The 19651-nt window shown below is 52.1% G+C and overlaps 2 protein-coding genes across 4 annotated transcripts in view; one reads left to right on the top strand and one right to left on the bottom strand.

The window, feature by feature from the left end:
• Positions 1 to 19651, bottom strand: part of STK24 (serine/threonine kinase 24) — a 314684-nt gene that overhangs the window by 189928 nt on the left and 105105 nt on the right. The gene's annotated exons all lie outside the window — the stretch shown is intronic.
• Positions 1 to 19651, top strand: part of FARP1 (FERM, ARH/RhoGEF and pleckstrin domain protein 1) — a 253166-nt gene that overhangs the window by 175074 nt on the left and 58441 nt on the right. For all 3 annotated transcript variants that reach the window (XM_056108853.1, XM_056108862.1, XM_056108844.1), the window contains exons 4-6: positions 5907 to 5949; positions 9091 to 9169; positions 17222 to 17319. In XM_056108853.1, the coding sequence (XP_055964828.1) occupies positions 5907 to 5949; positions 9091 to 9169; positions 17222 to 17319 (220 nt within the window). The remainder of the gene's footprint in view (positions 1 to 5906; positions 5950 to 9090; positions 9170 to 17221; positions 17320 to 19651) is intronic.

The raw sequence follows: 19651 nt of genomic DNA, 5'->3' as shown, positions 1-19651 counted from the left end.
GTATATGGGTATGGTTATAAACCAGTCTCGGCCATTGGACTGGATTTGACCCACAGACCTTGCTTGGTTGCCTGACTCTGCATTTTCTTATTTTTTTTCAAATGAGACAAACATAACTAATATATTCAGTAGGAGGAAATAAAAATGTCTCTTCTGCTCTCATAAATAAAACAATAATACAAGAGTGTTTTGCTAAGCAACTAGCATATACTCCTGAACATAGTTTTGGAAGTCCTAATTAGAATAATTAAGAAAATGAAAGCATTTTCAATATTGGTCTCAGGGAGGTGTTTTCTCTCCTGCACGTTTAAAGAGAATTTGCTGGGGCTAAAAGTGATAGCACAGGAGGTAGGGTGTTCGCCTTGCACACGGCCGACTCTGATTCGATTCTCAGCATCCCATATGGTCCCCTGAGCACCACCAGGAGTAACTCCTGAGTGCAAAGCCAGGAGTAACCCCTGAGCATCGCCAGGTGTGGCCCAAAAAGAGAAGAAGAAGAAGAAGAAGAAGAAGAAGAAGAAGAAGAAGAGGAAGAGGAAGAGGAAGAGGAAGAGGAAGAGGAAGAGGAAGAGGAAGAAGAAGAAGAAGAAGAAGAAGAAGAAATTAAAAAATTAATTTTAAAAAATAAAGAGAATTTGCCACATGCTAACAGCATACATACAGGTCCATTCCTTTGAAGCAAAATTCACACACTGGCGTCTCAGCAGTGCAATCCCTTTCTCTTCCTCTGGCTACCTCTCCCCCTGCCCTCCCTCCTCCCAAAGCTTCCCAGAACTTAGAGGCAGGAGTGGCATGTGAGCAGAATTCTTGGCCGGTGGTGGATGGGAGGGACCGCCCTACATTGCAGCTTGGACTCTCCTTAGCTGCCAGGTAGGTTGTGGATGTCTGTGATTTGGGTCCTTTACTTAGAGAAATGGGACAGGAAGTGACTGAGTTAGCCTGCGAATTCATTCAGATACCCTATGGCCAAAGGATCCAAGCAGACCCGCCCACACCTTGCAGACATTCGGACACCTGCTGTTTTTGATTCTGATACACCAGCTCAGAAAGCAGCTAGATTCACTCACCAATTTCTGGCTCAGTAACCAGGTAAATGAGTGCTGGCTTCCTCTAAGTAAACACAAAGTCCAAAAAAGAAGATGGGTGTCTTCTTACTTGTTTCTATTCGTCTCTGTGGTAGAGTGTCTTAGCATGGACTCACAGAGCCATACCGTAGACGCGGTGGCTCACACCACGGGCTGGCATTGTTTCACATCATTAGGGGAGGACATTCAAGATAAGGATGGCAGTGTGGGCAGGGTCAGTCCAGGGTCAGCAGAGCGGAGGTGACAACATGCTCAGTGCCACCTGGTTCCATGTGACTATAGTGGCCGGGTGGACAGGCAGGTCTCCGGGACCCTACGCAGAGACATCTTTGCTGGGCATAAAACTCTAAGATTAATTTTATTTCTTCACAGGGCCCTGGTAATCCCCCTCCACCGCATTTCCCCCTCTGCATTGTTTCTGAAATGCAAGAAGTCCCCTATCACCTTTCTCTTAGCTCCTTTGTACAACTCATCTCACTCCTCTAGACGTTGGCGTGCTGCCTCCGGTTCCTTCTCATATCTTTGGCTTGGGATTCTTGCATTTGTGGGCTTGTGGTCATCTTTGAATTGGGGCAAACCTGAGCTGTTATTTCTTCCTCTTTCTCTTCTTCTGCCTGCCCTTCCTTGCCACCTTTCCCCCAATCTCTTGGAACTCTGCTCTGCTGCCCTGTTTTTAGGAAAACTTCCCAGTGTTGCCTTTTGGGTTGCATGATGGGTAGGTCTTCCGGTTCGTTAGTGATTCTGTCCTTTGGGCCACTCCTGGCTGCGTGCCATCTGATGCTGGTTAGATCAGCATCTTCCACCCCTGTCCAGCAATGGTCCATCACAGAGTGTGGCAAACACACAATTAACTGTCTAAGCTTTAGGGTTGCCTGGGCAGCCCTCCCTGGCCCCGGAGGCTGGCATTTATTTTTTCAGTGCAGTATTGCTCCCCCACTCCCGCTGGACTTCCAACTGGTGAGCCACTATTGAGAGGGACATGCAGGACAGTTTGTGAGCACCTGGACATCCAGTAGGTACATGAAGATCAGAGACTGAGGGTTTTACATAGCCATCAGCAGGCACCGTGAAATCTAAAATCTAAAGTTTATATATATTTTTAAATTTTTATTAGTGAGACACCATGAGGTACAGTGGTAGACTTAGAAATTTTTGTGCTTGGGTTTCAATCATACAATGATCAAGGACCCATCCCTCCACCAGTGCCCATTTCCCACCACCATGGATCCCAGTATCCTTATATTTTATAAAATTTTAAACACAATAAAATATAAAAATATTTATAAACATTACATTATTTATTTAGAGATAATTCTATAATTTTAATTATCAATTAATTGTAAATAATTCCAGTATATAACTGCAAATAATAAATATAAATATGTTTTATAAAATATAAAATATTTTATAAAAAATAAATTGTTCTAAAGGGAATGCCCTGCCACAGAGGCAGGGTGGGGTGGGGGTTGGGGTGGGGGTGGTGGGAGGGATGCTGGGACCCTTGGTGGTAGAGAATGGGCACTGGCGGAGGGATGGGTACTCGATCATTGTATGACTGAAATGCAAGCATGGAAGTTCGTAATTACCTCAGGGTGATTCACTAATTTAAAAAAATTAAATTTTAAAAATTCTTTAAAAATTAATTGTTCTGGGGCTGGAGCGATAGCACAGTGGGTAGGGAGTTTGCCTTGCATGCAGCCAACTGCTGACACAAGTTTGATTCCCAGCATCCCATATGGTCCCATGAGCACCACCAGGAGCAATTCCTGAGTGCATGAGCCAGGAGTAACCCCTGAGCATTGACGGGTGTGACCCAAAAAAGCAAAAAAAAAAAAAAAATTAATTGTTGTATATAAAAATGGAACAGTTTTGTATTCTACTTTTGCCCATGTCCCTACATCTGAAAGACCCTAACAGTCTAATTCTGTGCTCTCCTGGTGCATTTTTACTGCCTGCAGATATTTGTTACCTGTTCTTTTCTACTGTATTATTCTTTCCTGGATGTGCATTTGCAAATCCTGTGCATTCTAACTAATATCAAAACTATCTTAACAAGGGGCATATCCCATCCTTGGGGGGGATTTTGACTAGGGGGATGAATTCCTACAGTGTGCAAAGTTGACTCCTAGCTCTGTCTTCCGGGACCATACCTGGTGTTACTCAGCGACCAAACCAGGGTTGCCTGCATTCAAGGCAAGTTCCTTAGGCCCCGTCAAGTTCTCCAGCCTCAGTCTCCCTTCTGCACTGCCCAGTCCTGCCTGTGTGTGGCTTCGAAATTATGTCTAACTGGACAGTTTTCACACATCCATCTTTTGCACTTTTTTTTTACTTTTTGGGTTACACCCAGCGATGCCCAGGTGTTACTCCTGGCTCATGCACTCAGGAATTACTCCTGGTGGTGCTCGGAAGACCATCTGGGATGCCAGGAATCAAATCCGGGTCAACCACTTGCAAGGCAAACAACACCCTCCCCACTGTGCTATTGCTCCAGCTCCTTTTTCACACTTTTTTTTTGGGGGGGGGTCACACCCAGTGATGCACAGGGGTTACTCCTGGCTCATGCATTCAGGAATCACTCCTGGCAGTGCTCGGGGACCATATGAGATGCTGGGAATCAAACCCGGGTCGGCTGCGTGCAAGGCAAATGCCCTACCTGCAGTGCTATCGCTCCAGCCCCTCCTTTTGCACACTTTTAACCCTGGTCCTAAAGCTCTTCCTACTGATTCTGACATCTGCCTCAGATCTTCATCCAGTCAAATACAAATCCGGTGCAATGTATGGTTTGTCATCTGTCAGTGTTTGACTTGTATGCCCATTTCATTCTCCTCCACGCCCACTACCATATATAAGAGCTTCTGACAGAACTTCTCCTGTTCAGGCTCACGTGTGGGACAAGTTTCGGGACCCTTTTATAGAGTGACCGGTGGAGAGCCCGGCTTGCCGTCACTCCTGGCCCCGCCCTTGATCAACCTCCTGGTCTCTCCTCCATGCACTGCAGCCTGGACCCATCACAGAAGCCAGGCTTGCTCCCTGCCCTCACCGGCATGCAGCCATCCATGTCCCCATCCATGGCTTCTGCCCTGTTCATCTGTGGCACGCAGAACACTGGATGGGGCCTCCTCTCCCCCTGTAGTTTCTCCAGATTTTGAAATCTCTATTAGATGCGTGGGTCTCTTTAAAAGAAAACCGCACTTCGGGTAGCTTTTAAAGAGAACCAGATGCGAGACGAGTCCTGTAGCTTCATAGGAAAAAACTGCATTGAAATGATTGTAAGCAAAACCCCAAAGTAATTTTTTCGAGTCAGCAGCCTGCAGGGACGCCCCCTCCGCCCCACCACCCCCGCCACCCCCAATAAATTCTGGATGCTGGGTCATTTCCTGATTGCCATGATTTAGCCGACGCCTGTGTGTGTGACTGTTGATGTGAACGCATTTTTGTTCTGTTCTGATTTTTAAACAAAAGTGTGGAGGCTGCAGAGATGCAGCTTGGCGGTTAGGGTGTGTGCCTTTCACTCACAGACCCCCGTAAGTGAGTTTAAAATACACTATGGGGGCTGGAGCCATAACATAGCGCAAAGGGTGTTTACCTTGCACGCAGCAGACCCGGATTCGATTCCCAGCATCCCATATGGTCGCCCAAGCACTGCCAGGAGTAATTTCTGGGTGCAGAGCCAGGAGTAACCCCTGAGCATCACCGGGTGTGACCCAAAAAGCAATAATAATAATAATAATAATAATAATAATAATACAAAACAAAAACACTGTCCTCCCGTTGTTCATCAATTTTGCTCGAGCGGACCCAGTAACATCGCCATTTTGAGACTTCTTGTTACTGTGTTTGGCATATTGAATACGTCATGGGTAGCTTGCCAGGCTTTGCCGTGCGGGTGAGATACTCTCGGTAGCTTGCTGGGCTCTCCGAGAGGGGCGGAGGGATCAAACCCGGCTCGACCAGGCTGGCTGCACGCAAGGCAAACGCCCTACTGTTGTGCTATTGCTCCAGCCCGAATGATGATGATGATGATGATAATAATAATAATAATAATAATAATAATAATAAAATAAACTACGGTCTCTCCCTCCCTTTTATATTCCCTCTCACTCACCCTCCCTCTCCCTCTCTCCTCTCTCTCTCCCTCTTTTTCTATTTCTCCCTCTCTTCCTCTTTCTCCCACCCTCTCCCTCTCTCCCTCCCCCCTTCCTCCCTCTCTCCCTCTGCCCTCCCTGCCCGCCCCTCTCGCTCTACCAGTCTCCCTCCTGTGGCTCTCTCCAGCTCCCTCGCTTTCATTTCGCCACCCAGCCCACCAGTTCAGAGGCTTGCAGGTGTCGAGTGCGGACTGGGCATTAGACAGGCCGCCCGGCCCCGTCCCTGCCACCCTGGGTCTGGGGGTCAATTGTGAGTGTCTGAGGCCTCAGGTTTCTGTGTTGGGTGATGCCGGGAAGGTGTGGCCTTGTCCGGCAGAGGTGACTGAGTGCTCCTCGCCCCCCTTCCTGCCCAGATGTGCAGTGGGTTTCGTCACTCCCCGCGGGACCCCTGGGGCTGACCGGCTGTGGTCACTGTGGGCAGAGAAAGAGAGGCTGATCTCCAGGTTAAGTCTGAATCCATTGTGATTCTGTAGCTCAGAGGTGCTGTTCTTGGGCTCTGGGCTGTTCTGTCAGAGGGGTGGGCGAGAGCAGATGCAAGACAGGCCTGCTGGGTAGGGGGGAATACAGATATCGTCGGAGGCGCCGGACGCTTTTGCTTCTCAATGGCTCCAAAGTGAGTCTCAGCATCTGCTCCAGTTTCATTGAGAATGTCTGTCTGCGTCTCTCTCCTCTGCAGGTGTGGCTGGACCTCCTGAAGCCCATCGTCAAGCAGATCCGAAGTAAGTATGGAAGCTCACAGGTGTGGCACAGGCGTCACACAGAGGCGGGGGACGGTTCACGACAGAACAGCCTGGCTTGCTCAGACCTGGCCTGCGCCCAGGAAGCAGCTTCTCACACGCGGCTGCTTTCCTCGGTCACGGACCCGCAGCGTTATGGCGCGTCCTCAGCCATGGGAATACCCAGCGGCTGTGTCGTCAGAACCTGGCTTCTCACTGGGTTCACCAGGCGAGGCGTGCGGTTAAGTGTCAGCCTCGGTGCTGTACTCGCGTTTCTGGCTGGCTCTCGCTGCGGAAGGGGAGGGGAGGGACACTGACGCATCAGAGTGATGTGACATTTTCAGTTCTCCTCGGAGCCTGGAGATCGGGATTCAGGTGTGGTTTGGAAGAATAAGATGTCCCGAAAGTGTGTGTGTGTGTGTGTGTGTGTGTGTGTGTGTGTGCGCGCGTGCGCGCGCTCACGCATGTACATACATGCACATATGTGTATCTCTGTGTATGTGTTCTCTCTGTGTATGTATGCACACACATACACACATGCACGTGTTTCTGTGTATGTGCACACGCACGTACACACATGCATATGTGTGTTTCTTTGTGTGTGTTCTCTGTGTCTGTGTGTTCTTGCTCTTGCTCTTTGTGTGTTCTCTATCTGTGTGTGTGTTCTGTGTGTATGTTCTCTCTGTGTGTCTGTATGTGTTCTCTCTCTCTTCCTCTCTCTCTCTCTCTGTCTCTGTCTCTCTCTCTCTCTTCTCTCTCTGAATGACCAGAGCACTGGGCCAAGTCTGTCTTGCCTTTAGCCAGGGCTTCAGACAGAAAACCGAGGCAGGGCGGGGCCGGAACCAGAAGAGAGAAGACAAGCGATTTCCTCACCCTTCCTGTGCCCCTCATCCCAGCACCCTGCTCCCCTCTCTCTGCCCCGAGGTCACGCTCCAAAGGTCCAGCTCTGTTCAGGTCATTCAGATGGTGCATCCCTGCACCAGAGCCCGAGCCGGATTGGGAGGCCACCAGGGCTGCATCCCTGGAGGGGAGCGAGAAGCACGAGTCGCTCTTCCCTCCGACCACCCTGGGCCCGTCAGTCGCCCTCCAGCCCTGTGCAGGTGACCCAGCCCTCACGGAGTTTCCAGTGCCGGCCTCTGCCTGACTTCAGGCTTCCCGGGTGATAGGTCCTGGGAGAACCACGCCCCAAACCTTCCCTTTTCGCTGATGCTTGAGATCCAGGGCCTGCCCCCCCCCCCCCAGCACTTCTGTCTGTCTGTCTATCTGTCTGTCTGTCATTCTGTCTGAGAACAGAGAGCCCAGCTGTGTGGGTTTCAACACAGCCAGGGCCCTGGTGTGCTTCCACCTTTCTGCATTGGTCTGACATGTTTCTGACACCCTCTGCCTCAGCGTCATCTGATGGTTCTTTCTACGTTAAGTGAGTTATTCGAGAAACAATAGCACATCTTTTTGTTTCCTTCTGGGGTCACACCCGGTAGTACTCCGTGCTAACTCCTGGCTCTCTGCTCAGGGATCACTCCAGGCGCTTCTGGGGGAAACATAAACAGCGCTGTTTATGGGGATCGAACCTCTGTTTTGTTTTGTTTTGTGATAGGGTAGCACAGTACACCACTTTCGGCTCTTCTGTAATTACTATGGAAATTTAGATGACAGGGGCTGGGAAGATAGCTCTGTGGGGCCAGAGACAGGTGCGGGGGGTATTTCAGGGGTCCTTGTTGGACACCTTATGCTGTGTGGAGCCCTGAGCTCTGCGAGAGCTCCCGTACCCCCCTCCCCCCTGCAGAGAGTTCTGTCTTCAGCTCAGGCCTGGACTCCCCAGTGGCAGGGCTGGCGGGACAACGGCTCGATTCAAGCTCCCAGACCGGGCAGTGCTGAGCAGTGTCCTCATTCCTGGTGTTCGCTGGGATCTGAATCCATTATCCAGCACCTGCCAGAGCTTTTCCCCAGGACGGTTCCTAACCCCTGACTCGGCTTGGGCTGGAGACACAGCAGGACGTGTCCGTTCTCTTCTCAGCGCTGAGCGGAGCCTCGAAGCAGTGGTGTTCTGTCCGTAGGTGGCGGTCACAAGCCCGACTTGTAGACTCAGAATTCATAAATCACATAACGCATCTTCATTAGCTCAAGTTACTGCGATTGTCTATTAGGACTCAAGTAGCGAGTGTCTAAAGACAAATGTCTTTTTAGATACTTGCTGTGTTTGGGCTGGAGCCATAACACAGTGGGTAGGGCGTTTGCCTTGCACGTGTCCGACATGGGTTCGATTCCTAGCATCCCATAGAGTCCCCTGAGCACTGCCAGGAGTAATTCCTTAGTGCAAAGCCAGGAGTAACCCCTGGGCATCACCAGGTGTGACCCAAAAAGCAAATAGTAATAATAATAATCTGTCACTGTCACTGTCCTCATTGTTCATCGATTTGCTCGAGCAGGCCCAGTAACATCTCCATTGTGGCAGTTGTTACTGTGTTTGGCATATCGATTACATCACGGGTAGCTTGCCAGTCTCTGCCGTGCATGCGAGATACTCTCGGTAGCTTGCCAGGCTCTCCGAGAGGGGCGGAGGAATCGAACTCGGGTTGGCCATGTGGCCACTTGCAAGGCAAACGCCCTACCTTCTGTGCTATCACTCCAGCCCCATAATAATAATAATAATAATAATAATAATAATAATAATTAATAAATACTTGCTGTGACCGGGCTGAGCTCTGGCTTTCCCATGGAGGGGACTCGGGTTCCAGTACCAGCACTGGCTTCTCCCTGAACACCGCTGGGAGTGACCCCCGAGCATAAAGCCAAGAGTAGCCCTGGAGCATTGCCCCGCGTGACCCCCAAACCCAAAAGAAAAAACAAGCTAAATCTAATTTAGGTTTTCAAGACTGAGCTCCAAACCTCCATAGAAAGTCCTTGTCACAGTGTTTTGCTAGAAAACAGATTGTCATTTTCCGAGCTAGGAGTAAGTGTGGCTGAGTAAATCAGACTGACCCACATGACCTGGGCATCAGAAAGCCCGCTCTTGGCCGTTGGGATTGGGTAAATATTGCGTGTCCAATACTTCCCTGGAAAGTCTTCATCTTTCTTGGCATTTGAAAACCCAGTCAATAAAGGTGCTACCTTTTTCCCCTCCCCCCCTTTTTTTTTCTCTTTTAGGGCCGAAGCACGTGGTTGTTAAGTTTGTGGTGAAATTCTTTCCACCTGACCACACACAGCTCCAAGAAGAACTCACCAGGTCAGTGGTTCGCAGAGTGGGTCTCTCTGACTCTGGGGCGGCAAGGACAATCGAAGGTTAATGTTCGAAGTCAGCCGGTTAAACATTTCACCCGGGTTGCTGGACCGGCGTCTGTCTGGGCCTCTGTCTGGGGACAGCTGAGCCCTGTGTGTGGTTTAGCCAGAGCTGTGGTGGCAGGAAGAGTCACACACTTCCCCCGAGAGCCTGGTTGCTCTGAGCTGTCGTCTTGTGAGACCAACCAGGCTTCTTGGCCATTTCTGCCCTGTGTCCCCCCACACCCTTCTCCCAGCCGCACTCCCAGACATGGTGGGGACTCAACGCTCTGCTGTGAAATCCAGAAAACTCAGGGTCTGTCTTCGTTCTGGCCCTGGGTGGCTAGGACTGTCATCTTTGAAAGTGTGGCCACGCAGTGCAGACCTGAGCATCGGGTCAACCCTGCCCTAGGGAGCTGGGTGGCGGCCGGCGGTGTCCATCCTCTTCACTCTCTTCATTCTCCTGTGTCCCCGTGGCCACAAAGCTGGGCTGCGCGGGTGCTTCCGAGGGCCCACTTGGTGCTTGGAAGCGACCTGGCCACTCCCAATTGTCGTCATCACTGTTGCTGCTTCTGTCACCGGTGACCAGGCCAACACTGCCCCACTCCTCGCAGACCATGAAAGATAAAAGGTCTCTTTTGGGAGCCACCTCCAGAGGTGCTAAGGGATTACTCCTGGCTCTATGCTCAGGGATCAGTCCTGACACGGCTTGAGGGATCATATGGGATGCTGAGAATCAAACCCAGGTTGGCCATGTCCAATGCAAGCGCCCTCCCCGCTGTACTATCGCTCTGGCCCTAAAAGTCTCTCTTTTTAATCAATTTACTTTCCCCTTGATTTGTCACTGGTTTCTGCTATTAATGACACTCCAGGGGTCTAGTTTCATTTAGCGTTCTGTGTCTTAACGTCTCTACCCCCTCCCAAAGGCCCCCTTCATTGCTGCCACCCTCTCCTTCCGCTCACCCCCATCATCTTCACCACATGGGGTGAGGGGTTGGTGTTGGTTTCTGTTGTGTGTTTGCCCCTTGATTTATTCATATTCTACACTTAAGTGAAGCCAGCCTGTAACCGTGTTTCACGTCCTTGTTCCTACACTCTCCTTCAGAAGCAGTCCCCAAAGGTGTGGTTTCATCCTCTCGGGGTGCTGGGGCTCCCATGGGGATTCTCAGCTAACTGACCTGGCGGTCCAGCTCAGGGCCCTGAACATCTGACGCCGCCTAGTCCCTGAGGGGCAGGGGTCCCCAGGTCAGCCCAGCGGTGCTGGGGGCCTCATAGACACACCTGGACGTGGTGGCGTTCACTGGGGCTCCACCCAGCGATGCTCAGGGAGCCTCGTGGTGCCAGAAATTAAGCCTTGCCTCAGATACATTCTAGGCCAGGTCGCCGTCAAATGTTGAACCCAGTCTCTGTCCCGTCTCTCTGGCTGCTGATGATGGGCGTTTGCTCATGGGACATGGGGTGATCGTGAACAGTGCTGCAGTGAACATAAATATCCAGGGGTTGCAAATGTTCTTTCGAATGAACATTTTCGTGTCCTTTGAATCAATGCCTGCAAGTATTACAGGCAGGTCACATGAAATTGTTATTATCTAGTTTGGGTGGGGCCAGGTAATAGCTGGAGACTACACTGGCCTGCCAGCCCAAACCTCCGGCCTCTGTTTTTATTTGAGAAAGGAGCTTGAACCACACAGAGCTGCTCCTGCCTCTGTGCTAGTGGTCACTCCCAGCTCTGTGCTGTGGTCACTCCCGGCTCTGTGCTGGTGGTCACTCCCGGCTCTGTACTGTGGTCACTCATGGCTCTGTACTGGTAGTCACTCTCGGCTCTGTACTGGTTGTCATGACCGGCTGTGTGCTGGTGGTCACTCCCGGCTCTGTGCTGGTGGTCACTCCCAGCTCTGTACTGGTAGTCACTCTCGACTCTGTACTGGTTGTCATGACCAGCTGTGTGCTGGTGGTCACTACAGGCTCTGTGCTAGTGGTCACTTCCACCTCTGTGCTGGTGGTCACTCCCGTGGTAACATGTTCTGCCAGGGGTCAGATGGGGTTGCTTGCAGGGAAGCCCTGTGCCTTGACCCTGTGCTCTGTCTCCAATTGCTCCCCTATTTTCATTTTCTTAGGGAATCTCTGTACCTGATTTTTGTAACATCTGCACACAAGTCCCCTTTCCCCCTGGCTATGAACCCGAGCCCCCTTTCCTCCCACCTTCACCCTTATGCATCATTTTCTGTCTTTTTGACCCAGAAAATCCTCCTTCCATGAGTCTCCCCTGAGGATGTGTATCAATTAGCCAGGTTCTCCCAATTCAAGCCTTCCCTCACTCTCTTGAGCGTTTATGAGGGGGTCTGGGGGGATAGAGGAATTGGGTGTCATGCCCGGCAGTGCTCAGGACTTAACTCCTGGCTCTGCACTCAGGAATTAACTCTTGGCAGTGCTCAGGGGACCATATGGGATTCTGGGGATGGAACCCAGGTCGACTACATGCCAGCGCCTTCCCCACTGTTACTGTCAGTCCCTCTTGAGCTTTTTCTTTTTATTTTGGGCCGCTCCCAACTCAGGGTGCTGATCAGGAATCGCTCCGGGTGGTGCTCGGGGACCCATGTGAGGTGCCAGGGATCAAGTCCAGATCGGAGGCAAGTGCCTTCCCCACTGCCCTAGTGACCTGGGCCCTCCCATCTTGCTCATCCCTCTCAGTCTTTTCCTGGGGATTTAAAAGCAGCCCCCGGGGCTGGAGCAATAGCACAGCGGGTAGGACGTTTGCCTTGCACGCGGCCAACCCAGGTTCGATTCCCAGCATCCCATATGGTCCCCTGAGCACCGCCAGGAGTGATTCATGAGTGCAGAGCCAGGAGGAACCTCTGTGCATCGCCGGGTGTGACCCAAAAAGCAAAAATAAATAAATAAATAAATAAAATAAAAGCAGCCCCTCAGCAGGAGGGAGTGTGTGAGCATGGTTCTCTGGGCACTGGGAAGAGGCGGTGGGAAGGGAAATTCTGATTCTTAGGGGAACCATCCTGGCAGGGGTAGCGAAGGACAGGTCTTAGGCTGCACGTAGTTCTGGGGGGACCGGGCTGCAATGTGGTCAGAGGAGACAGCTGGGGGATGCTGGGGGTGGGACCCAGGGCGTGACACATGCCGAGGGTTTGCTCTCGGCTCTTGTGCCGTTTCCAGCGTGGTATGCCCCAGCAGTCTTCTCTGGGCCCCCGGCTCCCTCAGAGGCTCTCACACAGGCCTAGAGAAATGAAGGGAAACATATTCCTCACCTGGTCATCCCCCGCGCACATCGTGGGAAACCCAGCCATGCTGTTTGCTGACCCGCTGGCCTGGGGGCCACCTTTTTTTTTTTTTTTGGCTTTTTGGGTCACAACCAGCAATGCTCAGGGGTTACTCCTAGCTCTGCACTCAGGAATTACTCCTGATGGTGCTCAGGGGACCCTATAGGACTGGGAATTGATTCCAGGTCGGCCGTGTGCAAAGCAAATGACCTACACGCTCGCTATGCTATCGCTCCAGACCCTGGGGACACCTTTAAGGAAGCCTTTGCGGACGGGATTGGCCAGAAAGCAGAGGGGGAGTCCTCTGGCGAGGCTGCCAGGCAGAAATGGCAGAGCAAGCCGAGGCACATCCCTCTAAGGGGAAGAGCACCCAAAAGGGTGCTGCTTACCTGCGCAGATCTCTCTCTGCCGTGACACCTTCCTGCCTCATTAGGGACATCTCTCTTCAATGAATCTAACCTTTTGCCACAGAGCCAGAGCACTAGTACAGCACATGCCTTGCACACGGCCGACCCGGGTTCTGTGCCAGCATTCTATATGATCCCCCGAGCACCTCCAAGAGTCATTCCCGAGCACAGAGCTAGGAGTAACCTCTGAGCATCGCCAGGTGTGGCCCTCCCACCAAAAAAAAAAAAATCTAACCTTTTGCCAAAGTCAGATCTGGGGTAGCAGCTTGTCAATGCCCTCCAGTGCCCTCTGTTCAAGAACCCAGGCAAAGTCACATGGAGAGAGCCTGGAGGAGGGTGAGGCGAGGCCACTCTGCGTGGATCCCGAGGGATGGACAGATGGCCACAGGGAGTCCAGGGTGGACGAACGCGGCCCAGAGGGCAGCCGGCCGGAAGTGGTAGGAGAAGAAATTTGGGGATTGGGGGCGGAGGTAGAGGGTCCTGTGCTGTAGTAGGGTCGGCGTCTGTTCTCATCCTGGGGTGAGGCAGTGGAGGGGACACAGAAGGGCTGTTCTGCCATTTCTTCCTTTCCAGAGGGCAGTTTGGACCACTCGGTGGGTCTTGGGGTTGCTCCTGGCTCAGTGCTCAGGCTCACTCCTGGCGGTGTCCAGATCCACATGTAGGCATTGTCTGGGGTGTCGAGGTGGAACTGGGTCGGCCCTCCACGCCCCCCCGCAGTGATCACATGTTTCAGTAGCAGTGCCTGCTGGGGGTGATACTCCTGGATGCAGTGCTCATACACATATACACACACACACACACACACACACACAGCTGGGGGGCCATACTCAGAGAGGCACACTCTGAGGAGCACCCAGGGAGGCCGTGGGACCTTGCTCGGCCTGTGTGGGCCGGTGCCAGGGGTCAGACTCGAGGCCCCACGTTTGTCAAGCGGGGGCTTTGCCATAGGTTCTGACAGGCCGGACGCTCAGACTTCTGACACAGGCAGTTGGGTGGGTGGTTTTCCAAGGAAAAGATTCACCCATTGAGAGTTCTAGAAACTGCATTAGCTACTTCACGCTTTCGAGATCCCAAGCAACTTTTGTGCAGGAGATAAGCATGGGAGGAAGGTGCTGGGAGAAAATCTTTGGGCAGTGCTCTGTGGACAGTGCTCTGGGGTAGTGCTCTGTGAACAGTGCTTGGGGTGGGGGGCATGTGGATGAGAGCAAGACAGAAACAGCCCCGGGCTTTCGTGGCGTCTGAGCCACTGACCTGTCTCTCATTCTTCAGACTTCCAAGGGTACCTTTCAGTTTCACACTTTTTTTTTATTGCTTATTTTTATTTTCAAAACCATGTTCATTGGGTTAACCAGGATTTAGAGTATGGCTCACCATGGCTTCCACGCAGACGCCATTCCAGCTCCAGAGAGCCCTGTTTCCTGCCACCAGAGTCCCAAAGACAATCCAGCCCCCACCCACGTACGCCCAGACACCCCCTTCCCATCGCATCTGGGATTCCCGCCATTCTCCAGCCCCCCGTTTGTCCTCAGACGTCAGGTCTGCATGCTAAAGGGGGGCTCACAGCAAAACCACACGTTGCTTCTGTGGGTTACACCTTTGGGAACCTTTGCTTTTTCCCCCAGGGTCACAGAAAGGTTTCGTATCGTGTATGTTGAGGCTCCCCGCCAGACACCCACAGTTGGTTGGTTTGAATCAGTCTCAAAATAAAATCCCTTCATCTCAACTCCCTGATAGTCTTGTCTCCTAAATCTCTTTCTTGTGGCTTTTCTTTTTTGTTTGTTTTTGTTGGGGGGCCACTCCTGGAGGTGCCCAGGGGGTTCTCCTGGCTCTGCACTCAGGAATTACTCCTGCCGATGCTCAGGGAACCATCGGGGATGCCGGGGATGGCACGGTACCCAGGTCAGCTGTATCAAGGCAAACGCCCTCCCTGCTGAACTGTCGCTCCTGCTCCTATGAGTGGCCTTTCTAGGTTTATTTTAATATCCTTTACAAGTTATTTTTTTGGAAGAAATCATGTGTTCTGTGGGGTTTTCTTGAAGTCTATGTTTTGCTAGTTTCAAAAGCCCCTTAGATAGAGCAGAATTCCTCTCGTTACACCATCTTGTTGAAAAGACTAAAGCACGTGTAGATAAAATCCTCTTAACTCCTGCTCAGAGAGAGAGAGAGAGAGAGAGAGAGAGAGAAAGAGAGAGTACAGTGAAGGAGCTGGCGTTGCACACAGCTGACTCCAGGAGTCGCCCCTGACCACCCCTGTGTATGGCCCAGACTCTCCCCCTTGCCCCCAAAATAACCTGACTCCTGAGTTCACCTCATTGCTTCTCTGTGGTACAGCTGAGTTCCATCCATCCTTGCCTTTCCGAGCATTAGACGCCAGTTCTCCAGGCGCCGTTGTGGTCCTGATGCTGGGACGGAATGAATGAGGCATGTCCCATTACTTTGTCTCCATCCAAATACATCCATGCGTGCAGGCTCCGCAGGTGCGCTCTGGTTCTGATGCTGGACCGAATGAATGAGGCCGCCACTCACATTCCCGTCCCCCGCCCCGTGGCAAGGCAAGTTTGTTGTTCTGTCTCCATCCAAATGCACCCACGCGTGCCTGCATGACTCTTGCCAGAGACGAGAGCCTTCGGTGTGGATCGTGGAGCCGGGATTTCCCTCCCTCTGCTGTTCCCTTCCTTCTCAGCTGCCGTTTTTCTGCAAATGACCCTTCCTGCTGGGAAAGCAGATGACAGGCCTGATTTTTCACTTTGTGTTTCCAGGTTTGGGATAATGGATGGTGCTGATTGCCCCCTCGCGGGGCTCTGCTTTTCGTTCCTCTGGCTCTTTCCTTTCTGAAGGCGGGGGTGGGCACGTGGGTTTGATTCGCTCCCGGCCTGAGCTCTCTCTCCATCCATCCTCCTGTGCCTGCCCCCAGCCCCCAGCAGCCGGGCGCCCTTCAGGCTCTCTCTCTCTCCTTGGACGGATCCCATGCCTTCTCAGAGGCTCCCTTCCCACCTCACCTCGGCCACCCACTTTCTCCCACTGCCTCCATGACCGTCCAGTGGGCCCCTGGACCCAAACCTGCTTCCTGTGAGGTGCTTCTGTGGGTGCTCAGTGTCCTCCTCAGCCTGCCTGAGTCCCTGCTGACTTTCCAGGTCAGAGTCTGCATCGCACTGTCCTGACCTCATTCTCTCTTCATTTGCAAATTTGCAAACAGTGCTTCTCACTTGGACCCCGAATCTTCCCTTTGACTTTCTTAACGCTGGAAAGCATCCTTCCCCGGATGGGTTCCTTCCAGCTTGGTTACTGCGGCTTATGGGAGAAACTAATTTCACACACATACACACACACACACACACACACACACACACACACACACACACACACACACCCCGAGGGCTGGCCCTCATCCTCTTAGCCCATGGGGAAAGCACCTCCAAACCATCTCTTCCAGTCTAGACTCAGAGCCACTGTGGACACTTTCGTGACAGATCTGTGCACAAAGGTTGCATGTTCTCTCCACCCTGTACTGTTCTATGGGGTGGGCCGGGAGAGAGAACACGGCAGACCCGAGCGTGTGTTTTACAGGTGGCAGGCCAGGATCAAACCTGGATCCAGGAGTAGCCCTGAGCACTGCCAGATGTGGCCCCAAAGTCCCTCAAATTAAAATAAATAAATAAATAAATAAATAAATAAATAAAACATTTCTCTGGGTGGGGTGGGGAGAGATTGTACAGCGACTGGGGCATTTGCCTTACGTGCCACCCATCCAGGTTCAACCCCCGGCGCCCCTTAGGGTCCCCTGAGCCCCACCAGGAGTGATCCCTGAGTGAAGAACCAGGAGTCATCCCTGAGCACCTCTGGGTGTGGCCTCAAAAATATATATATTTTTTAATACTAAAACGTATCAGGTGGTGGGGCTGGAGTGATAGCACAGCGGGTAGGGCATTTGCCTTCGACCCGGCTGATCCAGGTTCGATTCCCAGCATCCCATATGGTCCCCCGAGTACCACCAAGAGTAATTCCTGAGGCAGAGCCAGGAATGACCCCTGTGCATCGCTGGGTGTGACCCAAAAAGCAAATAAATAAATAAATAATAAAAAAAAAACGTATCAGGTGGTGAGGTTTAGTCTTGAAATGCAAACGCCGTCTCCAGAGACCTATATCTGTGTTACATGGGGGCAGGAAGTGGGGGCTGTAGTGGGCACGCACGTGGACCCTGCAGGCAGCAGCCCCCTGCATGCCCTGCATCTGTGCAGGCTCAGAGCCCCAGGTGTCTCCCCACCCCCTGGCCCAGGTGGCCCAAACTCCCCCCTCCCCGCCCTCCATGCGTGACGCCCGTCCCCTCGTCTGTCTCCGCAGGTACCTGTTTGCTCTGCAGGTGAAGCAGGACCTGGCCCAAGGCCGGCTGACCTGCAGCGACACCAGCGCGGCCCTCCTCATCTCACACATCGTGCAGTGTAAGTGTCCCCACGACCCTCCTCATCCCACACATCATGCAGTGTAAGTGTCCCCATCGCCCTCCTCATCCCACACATCGTGCAGTGTAAGTAAGTGTCACCGCAGTCCTCCGGGATTCAGGCCGGATGGACCACTGTGTGGTCGGAGGACAGGAATGATGCCTTGTCTCCCCCCCACCAAACACCCCAGCAGGTAACAGACCATGGGCACCACTGTGTCTGTCTCCCGACCTTCACCCCATGTCCCGTGCCTGGTGCCACCCAGCCCTCGGGGGACCGGTCATTGGCTTCGGCCAAGCAGCTGCTCTTGTTCTGGCTGGCCCTGAGATTCCATTTCCTTCCCATCTGTGGCCCCTTCTCCGCCCTGTACCACTGTCCAGAACATCATTGCCTCTCCTCCCTCTGTGAGGCAGACTCGGATCCCAGTGGTCTTTGAAACGAGACCCTTGACTGGCTTCCTCTGGGTGGCAGGTAAATTAGGTGGTGAGGGTCCTCAGGCCAGACTCATGGACAGCCCCCAGGCTTCCTGTCCTCCCTGCTAAGGCAACAGGGATTCAGAATTGAAGTCACCCACCAGAACTTTCAGGAGAGGAATTGTAGGAGGGCCGTGTAGACCCCGTTCACCCTGTGTGTGAGTCTAAAAGATCTAATAGTCCTATCCCTTTAGAATCTGCTTTGTATATGAAGAAGTAGAATGTGAATCTCCATCCCCCGTGGCCACCAAGGTCTCCAGAGGTTTCTAGGAAATGTCACTCGGAGTAGTTGCCAAGTTTCCACCCTCTGATATGATAAAATGTGTTCTGGGGCTGAAGCGATAGCACAGCGGGTAGGGTGTTTTCCTTGCACGCAACCTACCCGTGTTCGATTCCCAGCATCCCATATGGTCCTCTGAGCACCACCAAGGAATAATTCCTGAGTGCAGAGCCAGGCATAAATCCTGTGCATCGCCGGGTGTGACCCAAAAAAAAAGTGTGTGTGTGTGTGTGTGTGTGTGTGTGTGTGTGTGTGTGTGTTCCATTAACAGGGCTTATCGCTTGTTTCATTTTTCTCTTTTGGGCTCTGAGCATTGTTGAAGGACCACCAGACCTCATCGACAGAGGAACTCTGAACTGTGTGAAAACGTGTGGGTGCCGCAGAGATAGCACAGCGGGGAGAGCACTTGCCTTGCATTCAGCCGACCTGGGCTCTATTCCCGGCACCCCATATGGTCCCCTGAACCCACCAGAAGTGATCCCTGAGCATAACCAGGAGTAAGCCCTGAGCACTACTGGCTATAGCCCCAAAACCAAATAAAAATCAATTTAAAATAAAAAAGTAAAGTAAAGAAAACATGTGAAAGAAAAAAAAAAGGCGAGGGGGCAGAGAAATAGTACAGTAGGTAGTAGGCTGCAAGTGGCCAGTCTGGGTTCAATGCCCGGCACCACATATGGTCACCTGAGCTCCTCCAGAAGTGATCCCTGAGCCAAGAGCCCTGAGCACTGCTAGGTGTGGCCCAAAAGCCTAAATAAATAAATCAGTAGTACAGAGGGTAAGGCACTTGTGCTCACAACTGACCTGGGTCAGACCCATGATACCCCATATGGTCCCTAGAGCACTGTCAGGAATGATCCCTGAGTGCAGAGCCAGGAGTAAACTCTGAACACCCACTGAGTATGAAAGAAAGAGAAAGCAAATTAGAAGACACCTTTATTAAACCTTAGCTTAGTTCCAGCACTGTGTTCATAAATAATGCCATTCCGTCATTAACCTTGCTGTAAAGAAACCCCAGTGGAGGGCCGGGGAGATGGTACAGGGGTACCAAGTTTGCCTTGCATGCAGCTGACCCTGGTTCCATCAGTATAGTGCCCTTAGCACTGCCATGACTGACACCCCCCCTCCCCTGAGGGCAGAACCAGGACAAGTCCTGCGCACCTCCAGGTGTGCCCCAGACCCCTCCCTCCAAAAATAGCCCATCAGAGTTAACGTTTCCTTTTTGTTTTGTTGGGGCCAGACCTAGCAGTGTTCAGGGCTGGCTCCTGGCTCTGTACTCAGACATCACCACTGGCTGTGCTCAGGGAACCATAGGTAGTACTAAGGTACTAAGGATTGAACCAGGATCAGCCTCATGCAGGACAAGTGCCTTAATCCCTGTACTATGTCTTCTGGTCCCTGGACATAGCATTTCTGCTGTGTGTGTGTGTGTGTGTGTGTGTGTGTGTGTGTGTGTGTGTGTGAGACCCCCATCTCAGGATCACACACAGCCAAATAGGTTTTCCAAGGATATTCTCAGAAGATTTCATTTGGCAAAATACAGGGTTTAGGGAAATGGGTATTCCCTCTGTCCACCTCCCTG

This window comes from Sorex fumeus, unplaced genomic scaffold, assembly GCF_029834395.1.
Source record: "Sorex fumeus unplaced genomic scaffold, SorFum_2.1 ptg000008l, whole genome shotgun sequence".
Lineage (NCBI taxonomy): Eukaryota > Metazoa > Chordata > Mammalia > Eulipotyphla > Soricidae > Sorex > Sorex fumeus.
The sequence above is the reverse complement of the archived record's forward strand: the minus strand, read 5'-3'. Positions and strand labels throughout refer to the sequence as shown.